We start from the raw sequence: 21,507 nt of genomic DNA on the forward strand, positions 1-21,507 counted from the left end.
GAATATGTGTGCTTAATTAATTATATTTGTGTAAGGCTGCCACTCTGATATCTTTGTTTAGTCCCTAATGTCCATAGGTTTTTAGTGTATGTATCCACCATAATTCTCTCATATCTAGTTCTTTTTCCATCTCCCCCCCCTCTCCAATGTAAAGATACTTTTTCAATACCAATCCAAAATATATGTTTTTTTGTCAAAAGCAGGGCAGTTGTTATAATGTATTGGGACTCCATGGTCATCTTTTTCTTTTTCAATTTTATTTAATTTCTCTAATATTCTTGTTTTTACAAAACGTGATGTTTGACCTAAATATTGTATCTTGCAATTACATTGTAATAAATAGATCACATTTTTGGGTTTACAGCTAATAAAGTCTTTAATTAGATACGTCTTTCCTGTTGTAGTCGAAGTGAATGTTTTATATGTTTGTTTCGTGTTATTAAATGCTTTACAATGTCCACAGGTATAAAACCCAGTGAGATTTGAAATCTGGATTGGTTTAGGTGGATTAATTCCTTTAATTAAGGAGGGTGCCAGCCTTTGTTTAAAATGTATACCCTTCCTGAAGGTTATCGTTGGCTTATCTGGAATGATGGTATTGAGATATTCAGCATTTTTAAGGATATTCCAGTGTTGATTTATGATATGTTTAATTTGTTTATAGTGGTAATGAATCTGGGAAAATTTAAACTTTGAGGATCACCATTATTTGTGTTTGATATTAGAAAATTTCGATCTCTATTACCAACTTCAATTCTGCCTTGTTCTAGAATTTTACTCTCATATCCCTTTTGTTCAAATCTCTCTTTAATGTTTTTAGATTGTATGTTGAAATCCTCCATTTTATCACAGTTCCTTCTGATAAGGAGGAATTGGCCTTTTAGCCATGTTGGATGATGATTATCACTATCTTTCCTAATGTATGTATTCGTATCACAATTTTTAAAGAAAGTCTTAGTATGTAAGTTACCTTCTTATATATAGATTGAAAGGTCTAAAAATTTAATTTCAGTTTTACTGATTTCAGTTGTTAATATTATATTCAGGTTATTGTTATTTAGGTGAGAAATAAAAGTGTTTAGGGTATCCTCACTATCGTTCCAAATGCATATAATATCATCTATGTATCTCCGCCAGGTCAAACGTCACGTTTTGTAAAAACAAGAATATTAGAGCATTTAAATAAAATTGAAAAAGAATAAGATGACCATGGAGTCCCAATACATTATAACAACTGCCCTGCTTTTGACAAAAAACATATATTTTGGATTGGTATTGAAAAAGTATCTTTACATTGGAGAGGGGGGGGGGATGGAAAAAGAACTAGATAGGAGAGAATTATGGTGGATACATACACTAAAAACCTATGGACATTATGGACTAAACAAAGATATCAGAGTGGCAGGCTTAATTTAATTTAAAAAAAAATTCACTGCCAAAGATTTAATTCACTGCCAAATACATAATTTTATTTTTTTACTATTAAAGATATAGTTATAACATTGGATAATTTTGACATTTTGAAATTGTCTAATTAATATTCACTATCACTGATCCAATCACGATTTTAGGACTACAACAATAATAATTATTAAATAGCACTAAATATTAAAAGTTACACAAATATAATTAATTAAGCACACATATTCAACCTTAAGTTGGTAAAACAATTTTCACACAAAAACAAATATCGTCATGGACATATCACAATCAAATAACTACATTTGATTATATAAGTTTTTTGTTATAATAGACATAATGTATGTATTATAAGTAAGTTGTAGAGAATATATGTGAAAATATGTCACCAGTGATTTGCACTATCATTAAATTTTCTAGATTTCACATAAGAACTTTACATTGGTTACAATGCAAACCCAGAACTTTTTCCTATTGGATATACGAACAATACGAAAACAAAGCAAGGAAAAACCATCTGTGATTGGCACAGCCAGAACATGTGATTGCAACTCAGCAGCGGACTTGATTTGGAACCACTAACATACGGGACTTGAAAGGGAACTTCCTTGAAACCTAAGCTGATTGGTTGAGATGACGATTACGTAAGCAAGTTTATACTTATCCGATTTACAAAATTTAAAATCCAAAATCCACAACAGCGCTATTGCGCTCATTAAATTTGACATAGTAATAGCATTTATCGATACATAAAAATTGGATGAGGATAACATTGGAGGCATTTGACATTGTTATTTATGTGAGTCCAATTCTGGTTACACCGGAAGAGGAACATTTGATTACCTGTATAAAAAGCACCTGTGTAATCCAAGGGCAGCACTTTTAACTTTTACTACTCTTGAGGAAGACGAGTTCATCGTTGAAACGCGTAGAGCCATTTTATGAGAGTTTTATGAGAGTTTCCATAGTGACACATTTTAATAAATGTTTGTTTTTGTAACAAATATTTGTTTGCTGCCTTTTGGAATTTTCACATTGCTACTATAAGTACCCTGGGAGGAGCCGGATTCTGATTATTTCGGAGTGAGTATACTGCACTTTATACACACTGTTAAATACAACACATTTCAGTGTAAATGCTATCATTTGCAGTTGTGCCTACACCAGGAGGGACTTGACAGAAAATCCTCAACATATTCTTTATATGTTTTACTTAAATGAATTTTTCTGAGTAAATATACTGCTCTAATTATTTGGTGTTGATCTACACAAATAAAAAGCGAAGTTCTTTATTCATCAGCTTTAATTGGAGCATCAGAAAAGCACAGACCTGCGCCTCTACATCCACTATCCACTACAACATAATATAGCTAACTTCCTTTTTATTTATTGGAAACATCTATGTGCACCATGTTTAAGCCATGTAATACAATTCACACTCTCCACTTCGCACCATATTTGACTAAATACTTTTCCCACCAATTATGACGCAAACTCCTAAATAACCCATACAGTAGTGAATTTTTTCACCACTTTTGATTGGATTATGCATAATCACATGATTTATGACATCAGCCAATCTGATTCAAATACACATTATAAACTATCACTAACGAATCAAATTGCTCGATACTTCTGTCATTGATCACTCATCAGAACTTGTAAGTGCCATTTGGAATTTGTTACATTGCGTATTATACTTTGAAAGTATGTTTATGTGAAATTAGTATTAAAGATAAACATTGATGCTGACATTAGGACACACAGTGTAATATTTTAGACATTGATTTTTGATTCAATATAATCTTAAACTGATAGCTCAAAGGGATAGCCCACCTAACATTAAACTGTCATGATTCAGATATAGCAGAAATTAAAATCACCTCTTTACTGGCATGCTATTGTCAGTGTATTTCTTCCTTCTCTTGAATTTCTTTTTCAGGAAGAAATGTCATCTTATATGCCAGCCCATTTTATAACACCTGTGTAGGGGTGGTTTTTAAGACTAGATTGCAATCAGGAGGGGTTAGACAGGTGCAGAGAGAAAACTGACCCAGCTCTTAAAGGGACAGGAAACCCCAAAATATTCTTTCATGATTTGTATAGACCATACAATTTTAAATAACTTTCCAATTTAGTTCTATTATCAAATTTGCTTCATTCTCTGGTTATCCTTTGCTGAAGGAACAGCATTGCGCTACTTAGCTGAACACATCTATTTAGTCAATCACAAGAGATAAATGTGTGCAGGTACCAATTAGCAGCTAGCTCTCACTAGTTTAGGATGTTTGCATATTCTTTTCCAACAAGGGATACCAAGAGAACAAAGCACATTTGAAAATAGAAGTGAATTTGAAAGTGTTTTAAAATTAAATGCTCTATCTGAATCATGCAACTTAAATTTTTACTTTCCTATCCCTTTAAAATATCCATTGATTGCAAATAAATACATATGATACCCTGATTACATGTTATATTCACAATTATTCCTGCTCAGACTAATAATACATTTACACTATATACATATAGAGGTATAAATAAACACAGAGATATGACAGAAAACATTGTTTAGAACAAAAAAAGGAACTTAGGGACATGTCAATATTGCAAAAGATTTCTGACATAACACACACACACACACACACATATATATATATATACACAAGTATGTACAAGGATATATGTACAAATTATTTTTTTAAAATGTAAAAAATAAATAAAACATATGACTCCTAGAAATACAAATATTTTTTAATTTCTGTGAAAGTATCATATAACAAATCAATATAAAAATAACTTTCTATGAGATATTATCTGTTGAGGTATAAATCAATCTATTTCTTGGACATTAACAGATGAAAAATGAAAGATTAGCTTTAGAGAAATGTGCTTGTTCATGGACAGTAATGAAAAGGTATAAATAAAGTTGGGAAAAACCTGAATAGCCGCAACATCGATGACTGTCCGATTCTCTTTGCATCGTAGTTGACGCGCATGTTTTTGACGGCTTTTTTGATAAATAAGAAGATTGTATTCAGATCTACAGCAGCGATATTTGGCAAGCGTATTGATGCCGGCGAATGCAACATAGTTGATGCTTTGATAAATAGGCTCCATGGTCTGAGATATAGGGGGGAGCAGTGCCATTGAGGACCTTGAATGTCAGAGTCAGAATTTTGTGTTTAATTCTAGAGACAAAAGGAAGCCAGTGAAGGGAGTGGCAGAGAGGGGCAGCAGATGAGGAGTAACGTGTAAGGAAGATGAGCCTGGCAGATGCATTCATTATGGATTGTAAAGGAGATAGATGGCAACTAGGGAGAGCAGAAAGGATGGAGTTGCAATAGACAAGGTGGGAGATAATGAGAGAGCAGGTTAATATCTTCGCGGAGTCTTGTTTAAGGAAGTGGGAAATTTTAGAGATGTTTTTTAAGGTAGAAATGGCAGGAGTTGGCCAAAGACTTGATGTGAAGAATGAATGACAAATCTGAGTCAAGTTTGACCCCAAGACATCAGGCCTGGGGGGTTGGGTAATGATGCTATTGTTAACAGTTATATAAAGATGGGGGATTTTCAAAGAAGGGGGAAAATAAGGAGCTAATTTTGGGAAAGATTTAGCGTAAAGTGAAAGTCAATCATAGCGTTTGTGAAATGCTAAGATTTACCATTGAAACAAATAAAGGGGACTTTCATTCATGAAGTATAAAATACTTCATGCTAAAAGCTCCTTTACTTGTTTCAAGCGTTCGCCGTTCAGATCTGCTAAGGAAGCCTACGTTAGAAAGCTGTTTTTGCTAAGAGGTGACGCTTCCACCTCTTAGCAAATATCGTGCGGGAAATCTGGCTCCAAAGGGTGTCAAGCCGGATTTCCCCCATGGCTATTGGCTAAGAGGTTGAAACGTCACTTCTCAAGCAAAACAGCATTCTGCCGTGGGCTGCCTTAGCAACTCAGAACATTGAACGCTTGAAACAAATAAAGGAGCTTTCAGCTTTATTTGTTTCAATGGTCAATCCTAGCGTTTCACAAACACTAGGATTGACTTTCACTTTAAGTTAGTGAGAGAATATCCAAGATGAAATGTGAGAAAGATAGTGACAGAAGTTAGCAATAATGAAAATAGTTCTGGTGCAGAAAGGTAGATTTAGGTGTCATCAGCATACAAATGATACTGAAACCTGTGGGAACCTAATAATGACAAATAGAGAAGGGGCCAAGGACAGAGCCTTGTGGTATCCCATTCAGAAGGTGGTAGAGGGTGGGGGTTGCACCAGAAAAGGCCACACTAAAGGTACAATTAGACAGGTAGGAAGAGAACCATGGGAGGCATATGTTACAAATGACAAAGGATTGGAGGGTTTGGAGCAAAAGTTTGTGTTCATTTCAACAATATGGGCTTATATAGGGTAAAACAATGTACCATTATTTTGATGATGCTGTTATTTGCAATTGATTTGTTAAAACTTACTCAATGAAAAATGTAGAATACCATACAAATCTATGCCAAAGATCACCCATGTTTTATATAATGGACCTTACCCAGTAAACCTGATTTTTTAAAAGTTTTGAGAAACAATGATACATAAAGGTGTAGATAGTATATTTGAGCTGTACAATCCCTACATACTATTTTAATGCACATTTGCTTCATATCTCTCGAATCACTACCTTTTACATGTGTTCTGGTGTAGGTGTCAGAACTTGCTTAAACAGTGATCAGAACTATGTTTATTAAAAAGCTTGATTGACAGGTAAGCTAGCTCATGATGCACCAATCAGCACAAGTGATCAGAACTGTTTATTAACAAGCTTGATTGACAGGTAAGCTAGCTCATGATGCACCAATCAGCACAAGTGATCAGAACTGTTTATTAACAAGCTTGATTGACAGGTAAGCTAGCTCATGATGCACCAATCCGCTCCAGTGATCAGCACTGTTTATTAACAAGCTTGATTGACAGGTATGCTAGCTCATGATGCACCAATCCGCTCCAGTGATCAGCACTGTTTATTAACAAGCTTGATTGACAGGTAAGCTAGCTCATGATGCACCAATCCACTCCAGTGATCAGCACTGTTTATTAACAAGCTTGATTGACAGGTAAGCTAGCTCATGATGCACCAATCCGCTCCAGTGATCAGCACTATGTTTAATAACAAGCTTGATTGACAGGTAAGCTAGCGCATGATGCACCAATCAGCACAAGTGATCAGAACTATGTTTATTAACAAGCTTGATTGACAGGTAAGCTAACTCATGATGCACCAATCAGCTTTGCTGATTTTGATTGGCACCAGACATGTACACACGATGCTAAGCTGAGAGTAGTCAGTAGTTATAATTACAACTTGCACAATGAAGATGTTAAATGCATATTTGGACACATAACAACTATTAGGCACCAGGTAGTATTAATGGAATCTGATGTTGCTTATCGTTTCTATAAAGGAAAAGAAAACACAGTTCTTGTGATTGATGATCTGGAGAAGAGCAGTGATGACGTGAAGACCAGGATCTGGAAGGATCATCCTGGAATAAACAGATGGTTTGGAGAATTATTCCTGTTTAGTGAGAATGAAAAACATGGAAAATCAAAGCCTGAAAGATTAAAGCTGTTGGGGATAGTGAAAAGAATGAAAGAAAACACCGAAAGGAAACGTAAGTTCATAAAAAACTATATATCATGTTTATTTATTTTTGTTACCAACAAGCTGACCAGCTGTTATTGTACCCCTGACACACACTACTGCCCACCTACCCCTAATGCACACTACTACCCACCTACCCCTTACACAAACCACTGCCCCACCTACCCCTGATACAAACCACTGCCCAACCTACCCCTAATAAACACTATTATCCCACATACCCCTGACACACACTACTGCCCACCTACCTCTGACACAAACCACTGCCCCACCTACCTCTGATACAAACCACTGCCCAACCTACCCCTAATACACACTATTGCTCCACCTACCCCTGATACATATTACTACCCCAACTACCCTATATACACACTATTGCCCCACCTACCACCGATACAAACCACTGCCCCACCTACCCTAATACACACTATTGCCCTACCTACCACTGATACACACTACTGCTACACCAACCCCTGATACACACTACTGCTCTTCCTAAATCTGAAAACATTACTTCCCCACTGTCACAGCCTACCTAGATAATGTACATTCAGGTAGGGACCCTGATGTTGTGAAGTGATAATTAAAACTTAGCATCCAGCACAAAGGATTAGACCCAGAATATGACCAGTAGAACTGACCAAGGTGAAATCAGACAGGTAATATTTCACAACTATTAAGCTAGAAGGTACAAAAACACAATAAAAAAGAATAGTTATGTTTAGGTTAAAGGTTAAACCAGGCGGTCAAATAACAAGACAAATCACAATACAGAATTGTAGTCGAGGATAAGCCAGAGGTCTGAGGAAACAGCTGACAAAACAAAAGCACAATCCAGTGAATATTCAAAGTCCAGGCAAAGGGTTGATCAACGAAGTATATCCAGAATCAAATAGTGCACCCAATAGCAGTAGATTATACACAGGCAAAGAGAAAGAGCTAAGCAGGCCTTAAAGGGACATGAAACCCACATTTTCTTCTATGATTCAGATAGAACATACAATTTTCTAATTTAATTCTATTATCAAATGTTCTTAAATCTCATAGTATATTTTGTTGAAAAGCAGGGATTTAAGCTCAAGTGTCTTAATACTATATTGCTGCAGTTTTGCAAGAATGTTATGCATTTGCAAGAGCACTAGATGTCAGCACTATTTCCTAGGAGATACCTAGGTATCTCTTCAACAAAGTATAGCATGGGAACACAGACAAGCAAATAGTGTGGCAGAAGCCAACTTAGGAATAGTGGACTGTGGTCAATGAACCCCTGGGGGGACCACCCCACATGGTTTATGATGAAATTGACAATGAAAGGCTGATATCATGGCATGTAAGATCCATGGTAGGAACCCATGATTTTTCAGTGATAGCGTAGCCTTTCCTATCTACAAGGTACAAGAGTCTTTGTCCTTGCCACTTGTAGTCCAAGATTCTCTCAACTTCCTATTCAGTCTGTCCATCATACTGTTTGTGATTGCAGGCTTTAATAAGGAGACATGAAATACAGGATGCATGCTTAGGGAATCTGGAAGGACAAGATGATATGCTTTATTATTTATACAAAAAATGTGGAATGGACCCACAAATTGAGGACCCAATTTAGCTGAAGGTTCTTTTAAGGTGTAGATTTTTGGTGGAACGCCATAGAGCATCACCTGGAAGGAGCTATCCAGCACTATTGGTTGGCTAATACTTGATATAGTTCAGAAGTACAGAGGAAAAGCTGTTTGATCTGTTTCCAGTTCTTTTGTTGGCAACAGACCATCAGAAGTAGGATTTTCTAAAGGGAGAATCCTGGGCTGGTAACTGAGAGCTGCTTGAAAAGGGGAAGTCTGATGTGTGGTATGGTACAGAGAATTATGGGTAAATTCTGCTAATGGTAATAGATAGGTCCAATTATCTTGATATAATTTCAAAGAGATGCTTGAGGTCTTGGTTTACTCGCTCCATTTGACCATTGGACTGTGGATAAAGAAATGGTTACTTTGAGATTTTGTCACACAGCCTTTCAGAATGTTGAGACAAATTGTGTTTCTCTGTTGTACACTATGTTTAGGGGTAGACCATGTAGACAAAGATGTGAGAAATAAATGGTGTATCCAGCCTTTTGAGCTGAGGGTAGGCTGCATTGATTTAAGAATCCCCTGCACTCATCTGGAGAACCTCACATTTTTCTGGTAATGGCAGTTTAGGAACAGGTGCCAATAGGTTTGGTGATTAGAGACGAGCAACTGAAGGTGCATGCACTTGGGGGATTGTGAGGCTTGACAGAATGTTCTAAGCATCTCTGTTAACTGATCAAATTTAGCATCTAGGCTTTGGAGATGGACTGCATGTTCTCCTAGTTATTGGCCTTGATGGGAAATGGCCTTAGAAACTTTTTCAGGGTCCATTATTGGCTAGTGTATACTATCACAGCCTAGTAAGGTTATGTTCATTCAGGTAAGCACCCTTAGGTTGGTAAGTGATAATTAAAACACAGAATCATAACATAAATGATTAGACCCAGAATGTGGCCAGTAAAACATGCCAAAGCAAAGTCAGACAGGCAAGATCGGCAACTAATGGGATAGAGAGGTAATAAAACACAGCCCAAAATAGTATTTAAGTTCAGGCAAAAGGGTCAAATCAGGCAGACAAATAAGTAGCCAAATCACAATACAGAAGCATAGTTGAGGGTAAGCCAGTGGTCAGGGAAAGCAAACAAAAGCACAATCCACAGAATAGTCAAAGTTTAAGCAAAGGGTCGGCCAACAAAGGATATCCACAATCAAATAGCACACCCAGTAGTTATACACTAAACATGGGCAAAGAGAAAGAGATAAGCAGACTTAAATAGCACACAAATGAGCAATTAGCACGCCAGAAGCCGACGTGGAAATACCTTTTAGTTTAGTATGGTCACAGTGGCAGGTGCACACAAATAGCAGGAAAGGCAGAAGCTTGCTACCCGACGAGTGCATTCACAATGGACTTCACTAAGGGAAGTGTTGCGCCTGATAAGCTCTACTGCTCTTCCTACATCTGAAAAATGTACTTCCCTGTGTACCCCTGATGTACAGTACTGCCCCACCTAACTCTGCTCTTCCCAGGCCCGGATTTATATCTCAAAAACCTGATGCCCCCCCCCCCCCCAAAAAAAAAAAAGAAAGTGAAAAAAACTGAGGACATTTTTTATTATTATTATTTAGGACAACTAAAAATAAACATTAGATGTAAAACATTAAAGCTTAAGGGAATTACATTTTCCCTTTTATGGAGATACACCAATACACACACTAATTGCAATATTTGTTGCAATGGAAGCTACACCAAAAAAACAATATTCACTTAACTCAAATGGCCATACAATTTCTATTATGTGTAACAAAAACAAATCATGTTAAACTTTTAATGCAAAATATTCTAAAGAAAACCCTATTTAAATGGACATAAAATGTGACAGTTTGCTAGGGCATTTTATTATTGCACTAGTGCTTGTACATACATATATATATATATATATATATATATATATATATATAAATATATATATATATATATATATATATATATATATATGTATATATATACACACAGTATATATATACATATATATATATATATATATATATATATATATATATATATATATATATATATATATATATATATATATATATATATATAAAAATACACCTACACAAATAAGCCATGTGAGTGGTTTACACACATACACATTTTTATTTTGCTAGTTATCCTTTAGTAATCAAGCTCTTCATTTATAGCAACAGCCTTATAGTCTACAAACATCTTGTCAAAGTGCCCTAAAGGCTGTAAATCACAATCGGCAGCTTGTAATAAAAAGCAGAGCAGCTAGTCCCACATAACCTGCTCACTTCCAAGGCCTTAATAGAACAAAAACATACATCCTGAAGCAGAATTTAACCCCCTGGCTATAAAAATGCACTACAGCACATAACAAGTGAATACACTGCAATCCTCTCTGGTAGCAAGGGGTTAAAGTGTGCTCTGCTTGTCATGTTGTCATTCTAGGCAGCATTTTGAAGCCTTGTACAGGCCTAACCTGTCCTGAAGCCTTCATTCCTTCAACAAAAAGTGTCTGCTCCACAGTTATCAGCATGGAGCTTGGCTGTGCGAGGGAGGCAACAGAGTACATAAAATAAAAAGTGTCTGCACCACAGTTATCAGCATGGAGCTTGGCTGCGTGAGGGAGGCAACAGAAGTACATAAAATAAAAAGTGTCTGCACCACAGTTATCAGCATGGAGCTTGGCTGTGTGAGGGAGGCAACAGAGTACATAAAATAAAAAGTGTCTGCACCACAGTTATCAGCATGGAGCTTGGCTGTGTGAGGGAGGCAACAGAAGTACATAAAATAAAAAGTGTCTGCACCACAGTTATCAGTATGGAGCTTGGCTGTGTGAGGGAGGCAACAGAAGTACATAAAATAAAAAGTGTCTGCACCACAGTTATCAGCATGGAGCTTGGCTGTGCGAGGGAGGCAACAGAAGTACATAAAATAAAAAGTGTCTGCACCACAGTTATCAGCATGGAGCTTGGCTGTGTGAGGGAGGCAACAGAAGTACATAAAATAAAAAGTGTCTGCACTACAGTTATTAGCATGGAGCTTGGCTGTGTGAGGGAGGCAACAGAAGTACATAAAATAAAAAGTGTCTGCACTACAGTTATTAGCATGGAGCTTGGCTGTGTGAGGGAGGCAACAGAAGTACAGAAAATAAAAGTGAAACTAACAGTAAACATGCCTGGTGAAAATGGGAGGGGTTTAGTTTTAATCTTTGACCCTCTCTCCTTCATGGCTCCCTGGACTGCTGTAACATATTCCCAATGAAACACTCGACTCTGTAAGCAGCTGGCAGCACAATTCTTAGTAAAATTAATGCCCTCAGATTTTTTTTTTTTAATTAAGATACACTGACAGGCAGGCGCCCCTCACTGCAATGCGCCTGTAGGCACATGCCTACTGTGCCTAATGGGAAATCCGGCCCTGGTTTCCTACATTTGAAAACATTACTTCCCCACCTACCACTGACACAAACTACTTCCCCTATTACCACTGACACACTTCTGCCATTTCTATCCCTGACACACATCACTGAATCTCTCATTTTACTGCCCCTCCTACCCCTGACAAACACTATTGTCCTCCTAACCATGAAATGCACAGTTATCATCCAACCCCTGGCACACTCCACTGCCAATTGTATCCATAATACACTACTGCCCTTTCTACCCTCAGTACACACTACTAAACCTCCTACCCCTGGTATATACTACTGCTCTTCTTACCCCACATCATTTTGTTTTCATCTACTCAAGACAAGGCATTGCTTTGTCTCCTGTTCTATTGCTCTTCTTATCACTACCTCACTGCAGCCCCTCCATCCCTTTAAAATACTACTGGGTGAGCAATAAAGTGACAGCACTTCTGGTAATGATTTTTTTTTTATATTCCTACTAGGGACGTGTGTCACCAAAGAAGACACCAAATGTGTTACATCAGAACATCCAGAACTTCCTAATTCTGAGTCCATGAGCCGTGTATGTCCATATTTTAACCAAATGAGTGTTGATATTGAGGGCACACATATTTTAAAGGGGACTTTGAAACCTAAAAGCTATTTGGCTTGGAAGTTAATCTTGAAGTTGTAAAGAGGTGGTTTTAGGTTACTTAGTATAAAAAATCTTTTGAAAAAAGTGGGCTAAACCTCGCTGTGCCGACGAGTGGTTTTGTTTCTCCCTTAGGAAACCATAGGGATAACGACTTCAGCAAAAGTCCACCCACATCGCCACTTGTCTGCGATATCAGCAGAAGGGGGACTGTATTTTAAGTGTTTTTACACTTCACAGACTGTGCGTTTGCTGAAACAATAATAGGTTTCTGTGTAGGAACACTTCAAATCAGTGGCATATTTAGGTTTTGTGCTGCCGCCCCCCGTGTTTACACAAATATATTTATACACACACATATATGTACATATACACACATACACATCCTAGATTTTGGACAGTTCTATATGTTATTTATAAAATCAGAGAGAACGCCAGTCAAAAATTTCTCTTTCAGGGTTTTATAAACAAATACACCAAAAATAAAACTTGAGCAGATTTAAAATTATTTTATGATGCAAAATTTGATATTCAGTTTGGTGAATGCTCCTATCAACTTCAACATTAAATTTTACATCATAAGCTATTTCAAGTCTGCTGAAGTTGTATTATAATGTGTGCATGTGTAATAGAATACACACTGGGTCAGATTACAGGTGGAGCGCTAATTAACGCTCCTGCTCGAGCGTTAATTGTGCTAAAAGTAAGCTTTTTGTGGTTGGCAGGTTGCATTCGTATTATGAGTTTAAAGTAAAGTGTTTGCACTCCTGCGCTATCCTAGCGAGCGCAAAAAGCCAAAGTTAGAATATCACGTGGCCGTTTACAAATTTTCCCATAGAAGTCAATGGAGCAAAAACAGTGGAAAAACACCCAACTCTCGCGCAAACCCGATGATATATTCTCATGTGCTCTAATCCAACATGAAAATATTAATATTTTACATTCCAATGATCTTCACATACCTATATGTGTACATATGTATCTGTTTATATGTGTATATATGTGTACATATGTGTACATAAGTATGTATCTGTTTATATGTGTATATATGTCTGTATATATAATATATATATATATATATATATATATATACTGTATATATATATATATACAAACATACATACATATACATATTTAGGAATAGAGAACAGAGGGGTGCCTCAAGTGTAGATTCACCAAACAAGATATGTATCTATTGTATAGCAAAGCCATATGAGTACTCACATTCTATTGGAGCACCCTGATGTGCTAGCAGATGCAGACTGATATTTTTGGGCGTATCAGCTCACCCCCTCAAAAGGCTCCCAGTCGAGTGAGTCTCTGGAAGGACAGAGGTACAACAAAGCACCACATGTGCAGGTCAACCAAAATATTGTACTATAAGGGATATAAATGCCAAATGGATACTCTACTGTAATTGTTTGTGTCAGGGAGTATCAGCTCACCCACTCTCGATACTTTCAGCAAGTTGATTCATGCACAGGCAATAATAACCATAAATCCACAAGGGGATAATGGATTTATGCATGACAATCCAGACAAGATGGAGACCTTATATATTTTAGCCATTATAATGTGTGCAATATTTGTTTTAATAATTTTATTAGATGGTGTTATTATGAGTGTAACTACACTTTGTAATGTATTTTTTATGTGTTTTGTGAGATTTTTTTGTTTCCCGAAATAATTAAACAGAGCTCTAAGGACTAGCAATATCAGGTTAAATTCTGCCCATATTACAAGTTGAAAGTATATGCAAAAGCGTGAGCGCAATTGCGTTGATTACAGCAACTTCAGAGCTCTGGTTAATTGTTACGAAAAAAAAAAAAAGTTTCACAAAACACATCAAAAACACTTGCGGCTAGATTTAGAGTTTTGTCGGTAAAGACCCGCGTAGCTAACGCAGCTTTTTTTTCCTACCGCTGCTTCCAAACAACGCTGGTATTTAGAGTTGTCTGAGGGGCTGCGTTAGGCTCCAAAAAGGGTGCGTTGAGCTGAATTTACAGCCACTTCAACTCTCAATACCAGCGTTGCTTATGGTAGCGGTAAGCTGGCAAAACGTGCTTGTGCACGATTCCCCCATAGGAAACAATGGGGCAGTTTGGGCTGAAAAAAACCTAACACCTGCAAAAAAGCAGCGTTAAGCTCCCAACGCAGCCCCATTGTTTCCTATGGGGAAACAGTTTCTAAGTCTGCACCTAACACCCTAACATGAACCCCGAGTCTAAACACCCCTAACCTTACACTTATTAACCCCTAATCTGCCACCCCCGCTATCGCTGACACCTGCATTATACTATTAACCTGTAATCTGCCGCTCCGTACACCGACGCAACCTACATTATCCCTATGTACCCCTAATCTGCTGCCCCTAACACCGCCGACCACAATATTATATTTATTAACCCCTAATCTGCCCCCCCAACGTCACCACTACCTTACCTTCACTTATTAACCCCTAATCTGCCGACCGGACCTCACCGCCACTATAATAAATGTATTAACCCCTAAACCGCTGCACTCCCACCTCGCAAACACTATAATATATAGTATTAACTCCTAATCTGCCCTCCCTAACATCGGCGACACCTAACTTCAAGTATTAACCCCTAATCTGCCGACCGGACCTCGCCGCTACTATGATAAATGTATTAACCCCTAAAGCTAAGTCTAACCCTAACACCCCCCTAAATTAAATATAATTTTAATCTAACGAAATAAATTAACTCTTATTAACTAAAGTATTCCTATTTAAAATTAAATACTTACCTATAAAATAAACCCTAATATAGCTACAATATAACGAATAATTATATTGTAGCTATTTTAGGATTTATATTTATTTTACAGGCAACTTTGTATTTATTTTAACTAGGTACAATAGCTATTAAATAGTTATTAACTATTTCATAGCTACCTAGTTAAAATAATTACAAAATTACCTGTAAAATAAATCCTAACCTAAGTTACAATTAAACCTAACACTACACTATCAATAAATTAATTAAATAAATTACCTGCAATTACATACAATTAAATAAACTAAACTAAATTACAAAAAATAAAAAAAGATTACAGGAATATTAGGCTAATTACACCTACTCTAAGCCCCCTAATAAAATAAAAAAGCCCCCCAAAATAATAATAAAGGTCCCTACCCTATTCTAAATTAAAAAGTAATCAGCTCTTTTACCAGCCCTTAAAAGGGCTTTTTGCGGGGCATGCCCCAAAGTAATCAGCTCTTTTGCCTGTAAAAAAAAATACAACCCCATCCAACATTAAAACCCACCACCCACATACCCCTACTCTAACCCAAACCCCCCTTAAATAAACCTAACACTACCCCCCTGAAGATCTCCCTACCTTGAGTCGTCTTCACCCAGCCGGGCCGAAGTCTTCATCCGATGGGGCAGAAGAGGACATCCAGACCGGCAGAAGTCTTCATCCTATCCGGGCAGAAGAGGACATCCGGACCGGCAGACATCTTCATCCAATCGGCATCTTCTATCTTCATCCATCCGGAGCGGAGCCATCTTCTTCCCAGCTGACGCGGATCCATCCTCTTCAACCGACGCCTACTCGCCGAATGAAGGTTCCTTTAAATGACGTCATCCAAGAATTAGGATTCTATCAGCCAATCGGAATTAAGGTAGGAAAAATCTGATTGGCTGATTCAATCAGCCAATCAGATTCAAGTTCAATCCGATTGGCTGATCCAATCAGCCAATCAGATTGCGCTCGCATTCTATTGGCTGATTTGAACAGCCAATAGAATGCGAGCTCAATCTGATTGGCTGATTGAATCAGCCAATCAGATTTTTCCTACCTTAATTCCGATTGGCTGATAGAATCCTATCAGCCAATCGGAATTCGAGGGACGCCATCTTGGATGACGTCATTTAAAGGAACCTTCATTCGGCGAGTAGACGTCGGTTGAAGAGGATGGATCCGTGTCGGCTGGGAAGAAGATGGCTCCGCTCCACTCCGGATGGATGAAGATAGAAGATGCCACTTGGATGAAGATGTCTGCCGGTCCGGATGTCCTCTTCTGCCCGGATAGGATGAAGACTTCTGCCGGTCTGGATGTCCTCTTCTGCCCCATTGGATGAAGACTTCGGCCTGGCTGGTAGAAGGCGACTCAAGGTAGGGAGATCTTCAGGGGGGTAGTGTTAGGTTTATTTAAGGGGGGTTTGGTTTAGAGTAGGGGTATGTGGGTGGTGGGTTTTAATGTTGGGGGGGTTGTATTTTTTTTTACAGGCAAAAGAGCTGATTACTTTGGGGCATGCCCCGCAAAAAGCCCTTTTAAGAGCTGGTAAAAGAGCTGATTACTTTTTAATTTAGAATAGGGTAGGGACCTTTATTATTTTGGGGGGCTTTTTTATTTTATTAGGGGGCTTAGAGTAGGTGTAATTAGCCTAATATTCTTGTAATCTTTTTTTATTTTTTGTAATTTAGTGTTTTTTTTTTAATTTAGTTTAGTTTATTTAATTGTATGTAATTGTAAGTAATTTTAGGTAATTTATTTAATTCATTTATTGATAGTGTAGTGTTAGGTTTAATTGTAACTTAGGTTAGGATTTATTTTACAGGTCATTTTGTAATTATTTTAACTAGGTAGCTATTAAATAGTAAATAACTATTTAATAGCTATTGTACCTAGTTAAAATAAATACAAAGTTGCCTGTAAAATAAATATAAATCCTAAAATAACTACAATATAATTATTCGTTATATTGTAGCTATATTAGGGTTTATTTTACAGGTAAGTATTTAGCTTTAAATAGGATTAATTAATTTAATAAGAGTTAATTTATTTTGTTAGATTAAAATTATATTTAATTTAGAGGGGTGTTAGGGTTAGGGTTAGACTTAGCTTTAGGGGTTAATACATTTATTATAGTAGCGGCGAGGTCCGGTCGGCAGATTAGGGGTTAATACTTGAAGTTAGGTGGCGGCGATGTTGGGGGGGCAGATTAGGGGTTAATACAATTTATTCTAGTGTTTGCGAGGCGGGAGTATGGCGGTTTAGGGGTTAATACATTTATTATAGTGGTGGCAATGTCCGGTCGGCAGATTAGGGGTTAATAAGTATAGGTAAGGTAGCGGTGACATTGGGGGGGGCAGATTAGGGGTTAATAAATATTATGTAGGTGTCGGCGATGTTAGGGGCAGCAGATTAGGGGTTCATAGGGATAATGTAGGTGGCTGCGATGTGCGGTCGGCAGATTAGGGGTTAAAAATATTTATTATAGTGGCGGCGATGTGGGGGGACCTCAGTTTAGGGGTACATAGGTAGTTTATAGGTGTTAGTGTACTTTAGAGCACTGTAGTTAAGAGCTTTATATACCGGCGTTAGCCCATAAAGCTCTTAACTACAGCCTTTCCATGGGCGGTAGGAGTCTTGTCGGTAGAGATGTAACGCTCACTTCAGCCAAGACTCTAAATACCGGCGTTAGGAAGTTCCCATTGAAAAGATAAGGATACGCAATTGGCGTAAGGGGATCTGCGGTATGGAAAAGTCGCGGCTTGAAAGTGAGCGGTACACTTTTACCTGGCTGACTCTAAATACCAGCGGGCGGCCAAAAGCAGAACTCTAAATCTAGGCGATTGAAAAGTACAGTTTTACACTAATAATAACACCATCTAATAAAAAATATATTTAAAAAATGCATAAAAAAGTTGTAAGGGCTAAAAAAATATGAGATGTCAGGTGTTAGAGAAAAACGGGCCAAAGTTCTTTTACAAAGGTATCCATAGAAACACATATACATATATGTATGTTTATCAATATATATGTACGTAATTCTATACATATGTATATATGTATCTATATCTATATTATATGTGCAACTGGGCCCGCAATGGTCAAAAAAGTTGAGCGCAGATAAAGCACTTGTGGGAGAGCAAATTTGCGATCTACTCGTAATCTAGCTATATATATATATATATATATATATATATATATATATTTATTTATGTTTTTTTAGGATAGGTTTTTTATATTAGGATTTTTTAACGCTAGTTTGTTTTTGTTTTTAGTGCAAAAGAGCTGTGATTACTTCAGGGCAATGCCCAACAAATGCCCTTTTCAGGGCAATTTTTAGTAGTTTTTTTTTTTTTAAGATAGTTTTTTTGGCGGGGTTACTTTGGTTTTAGTATAGGGTTTTTCTTTCACACAGGTGGTGAGAGTCCACAGTCCATTACTCCTGGGAATTACTCTTCCATACCACTTGGAGGATGCAAAGATTCCCATACCCCAAAAACTCTATAACCCCCCCACCTCACCAGTGCCTCATTCTTGTCTTTGGAGGTTGAAGTATTAAGAGGTGCATTTGATTCTTCAGCGAGAGGAATTCTCAAATCAGAGTTTCTCTGGTTTTGTCTGGAAGCTAAATTATAACTGTAACAATTCTAAGCAGGCCAAAAAAACTTCTCCCCCTTCCAAGTCCGCATGAAGGTCCGACTCCCAATCTGGATGCTCTGGTTAGGGGCGGGTTATGCCTTTTTTAGAAAGCTTGGTTTCACTCTGTTCAGGATCCTTGGGTTCTAAATATTGTTTCTCAAGGATATTGAATAGGTTTCAGATCAAGGCCTCCCAAAGGGAAGGTTTTCTCTGAAAAGGCTCATGCCTTTTTTTCAGTCAGTTTTGGATCGAGAAATTATGGGGGTGATTTTTCCAGTTCCCTTACAGGAACTGTGAAAGGATTTTTATGCTAACCTATTCAATGTTCCAACGAGGGATTGAACTTTCAGACCAGTTCTGGATCAAAAGATCTTGAACAAGTTTCTACTTTCAAAATGGAAATTATTCAGACTATTTTGCCTTTTGTTCAGCAAGGTCGGTTTATGCTGACAATAGATTTAAAGGATGCTTATCACATGTTCATATTCACAAGGAATATCATCAGTTTCTGAGGTTTGCTTTTCTTGATAAGTTTGTTGCTCCTCTGTTTGGTCTGGTTAAATCTCCCAGAATATTCTCCAAGGTTCTGGGTACCCTCTTATCTGTAATCAGATCTCAGTGTATTGTAGTATTTCCTTACCTGGACAATATCTTGGTTTAAGTTCCATCTTTACATTTAGCAAAATTTCACACCAGCAGACTGTTGTCGCTTGTTCAACATGGTTAAAATAATTTTTTGTTTGTTGATTTCTCTGACAAAGGTTGCTTTTCTGGGAGTTCAAATAGATTCAGTCTCTATGAAACTTTCTTTAATGGAGTAAAGACGGTTGAAACTGGTGTCTGCTTATGAGAACCTTTAGTCTATTTTCCTTCAGTCGCTCTTTGCATTAGGTCTCATGATTGGGGCCTTGGATGCTATTCCATTTGCTTGCTTCCATATGAGGCTTCTTCCAATTTGTCTACTTTGGCAATGGTGCAGGGATCATACTCAGTTGACTCAGATGATTCATTTAGATTTAAAACAAATCAGTCTCTAACTTGGTGGCTAAACATTAGTTCATTATGCAGGGAGATTATTTTGTTCATCCTACTTGGTCTGTGATGATTACAGGTGCAAGTCTTTCAAGTTGGGAGGCTGTCTGGGGGTCTCAGAAGGAACAAGTAAATTGGACTTCTTAAGAAGGCGAGGTAACCTATAAATGCTTTAGAACTCTGTGCAATATTTAGGTCCCTTCAGAGTTGGCCTCTGTTGAAGAGGGAGTCTCATTTCTGTTTTCAGTCAGACAATGTTACATCAGTAGCGTATGTCAATCATCAGGGGGTAACTCAGAGTTCCATAGCTATGAAGGAAGTATTTCAAATTATTTCCTGGGCAAAAGCCTATTGCTGTTCATATTCCAGGAGTGGACAACTGGGAAGCAGATTTTCTCAGTCGTCAAACTCTCCATCCAGGAGAGTGGTCTCTTCATCTAGATCTTTGGTGTCACCCAGAGATAGATCTGATGGCATCTTGGTTGAATCACAAACTTCCCAGGTACTGTACAAAGTCCAGGGATCCTTGAACAGTGTTTGTGGATGCTTTGTTATTTCAGTGGTTATTTAAGCTAGTGTATGTTCTTCCACCTCTGGTTCTTCTTCCCAGGGTGAATACCAAGATTAGGCAGGAAAGAGCATCAGTGATTTTAATCGCTCGAGCTTGGTCTCGCAGAATTTGGTATGTGGATCTGGTTCTAATGTTTAGTTAACCACCTTGGCCATTCCCTCTGCATCCACACCTTCTATCTCAAGGTCCATTTTTCAAACAAGATCCCAGATCTCTCAGCTTGATGGCGTGGAGATTGAATGGATAGTTTTGAGACAGAGAGGATTTTCGATTGTTATTGAGACTCTTTAGAAGAATTTTCTTAAAAGGTCAGATTTCTGCCCCTTCAGTTCTATTCCACAAGTGGATTTCTAATCTTCGTAACATTCATGGTTTTGCTGAAGCCTTGCCTGGAATTAAGCCTGTTATTAAACCAATTTCTCCCTCTTGGGACCTTAATTTGTTTTTGAGGATTTTGCAGGTACCTCCTTTTTAGCCTATGCATAAGGTGGATATTTAACTTCTTTCTTGGAAAGTTTTCTTTTTCTTTTTCAGATTTAATCTGCTAGAAGAGTTGCTGAGTTTTCTGCTCTTTCATGTGACTCTCCTTATCTTATTTTTCATCGGGGTAGGGCAGTCTTGAGGGCCACATTTTTTCCCCCCAAGGTTGTGTCTTCCGACAATAATTGTTGTCCTTCCTTTATGTCCTAAACCTAAGAATTCTTCAGAGAGATTTCTTCATAATCTTTATGTTGTTAGAGCTTTTAAGTATTATGCTGATGCTACTAAGGATTTCAGAGAAACCTCTAGCGTGTTTGTTTATTGTGAT

At 37.5% G+C, this 21,507-nt stretch overlaps 1 protein-coding gene across 1 annotated transcript in view; it reads left to right on the forward strand.

The window, feature by feature from the left end:
* The window catches only part of LOC128642224 (uncharacterized), a 103,230-nt gene that overhangs the window by 63,603 nt on the left and 18,120 nt on the right, over positions 1 to 21,507 (forward strand). Inside the window, exons 12-13 of the mRNA XM_053694923.1 lie at positions 6,864 to 7,073; positions 12,545 to 12,624. Coding sequence (XP_053550898.1) covers positions 6,864 to 7,073; positions 12,545 to 12,624 — 290 coding nt within the window. The remainder of the gene's footprint in view (positions 1 to 6,863; positions 7,074 to 12,544; positions 12,625 to 21,507) is intronic.

The sequence above is a fragment of the Bombina bombina genome, chromosome 11 (genome assembly GCF_027579735.1).
Source record: "Bombina bombina isolate aBomBom1 chromosome 11, aBomBom1.pri, whole genome shotgun sequence".
Taxonomy (NCBI): Eukaryota; Metazoa; Chordata; class Amphibia; order Anura; family Bombinatoridae; genus Bombina; species Bombina bombina.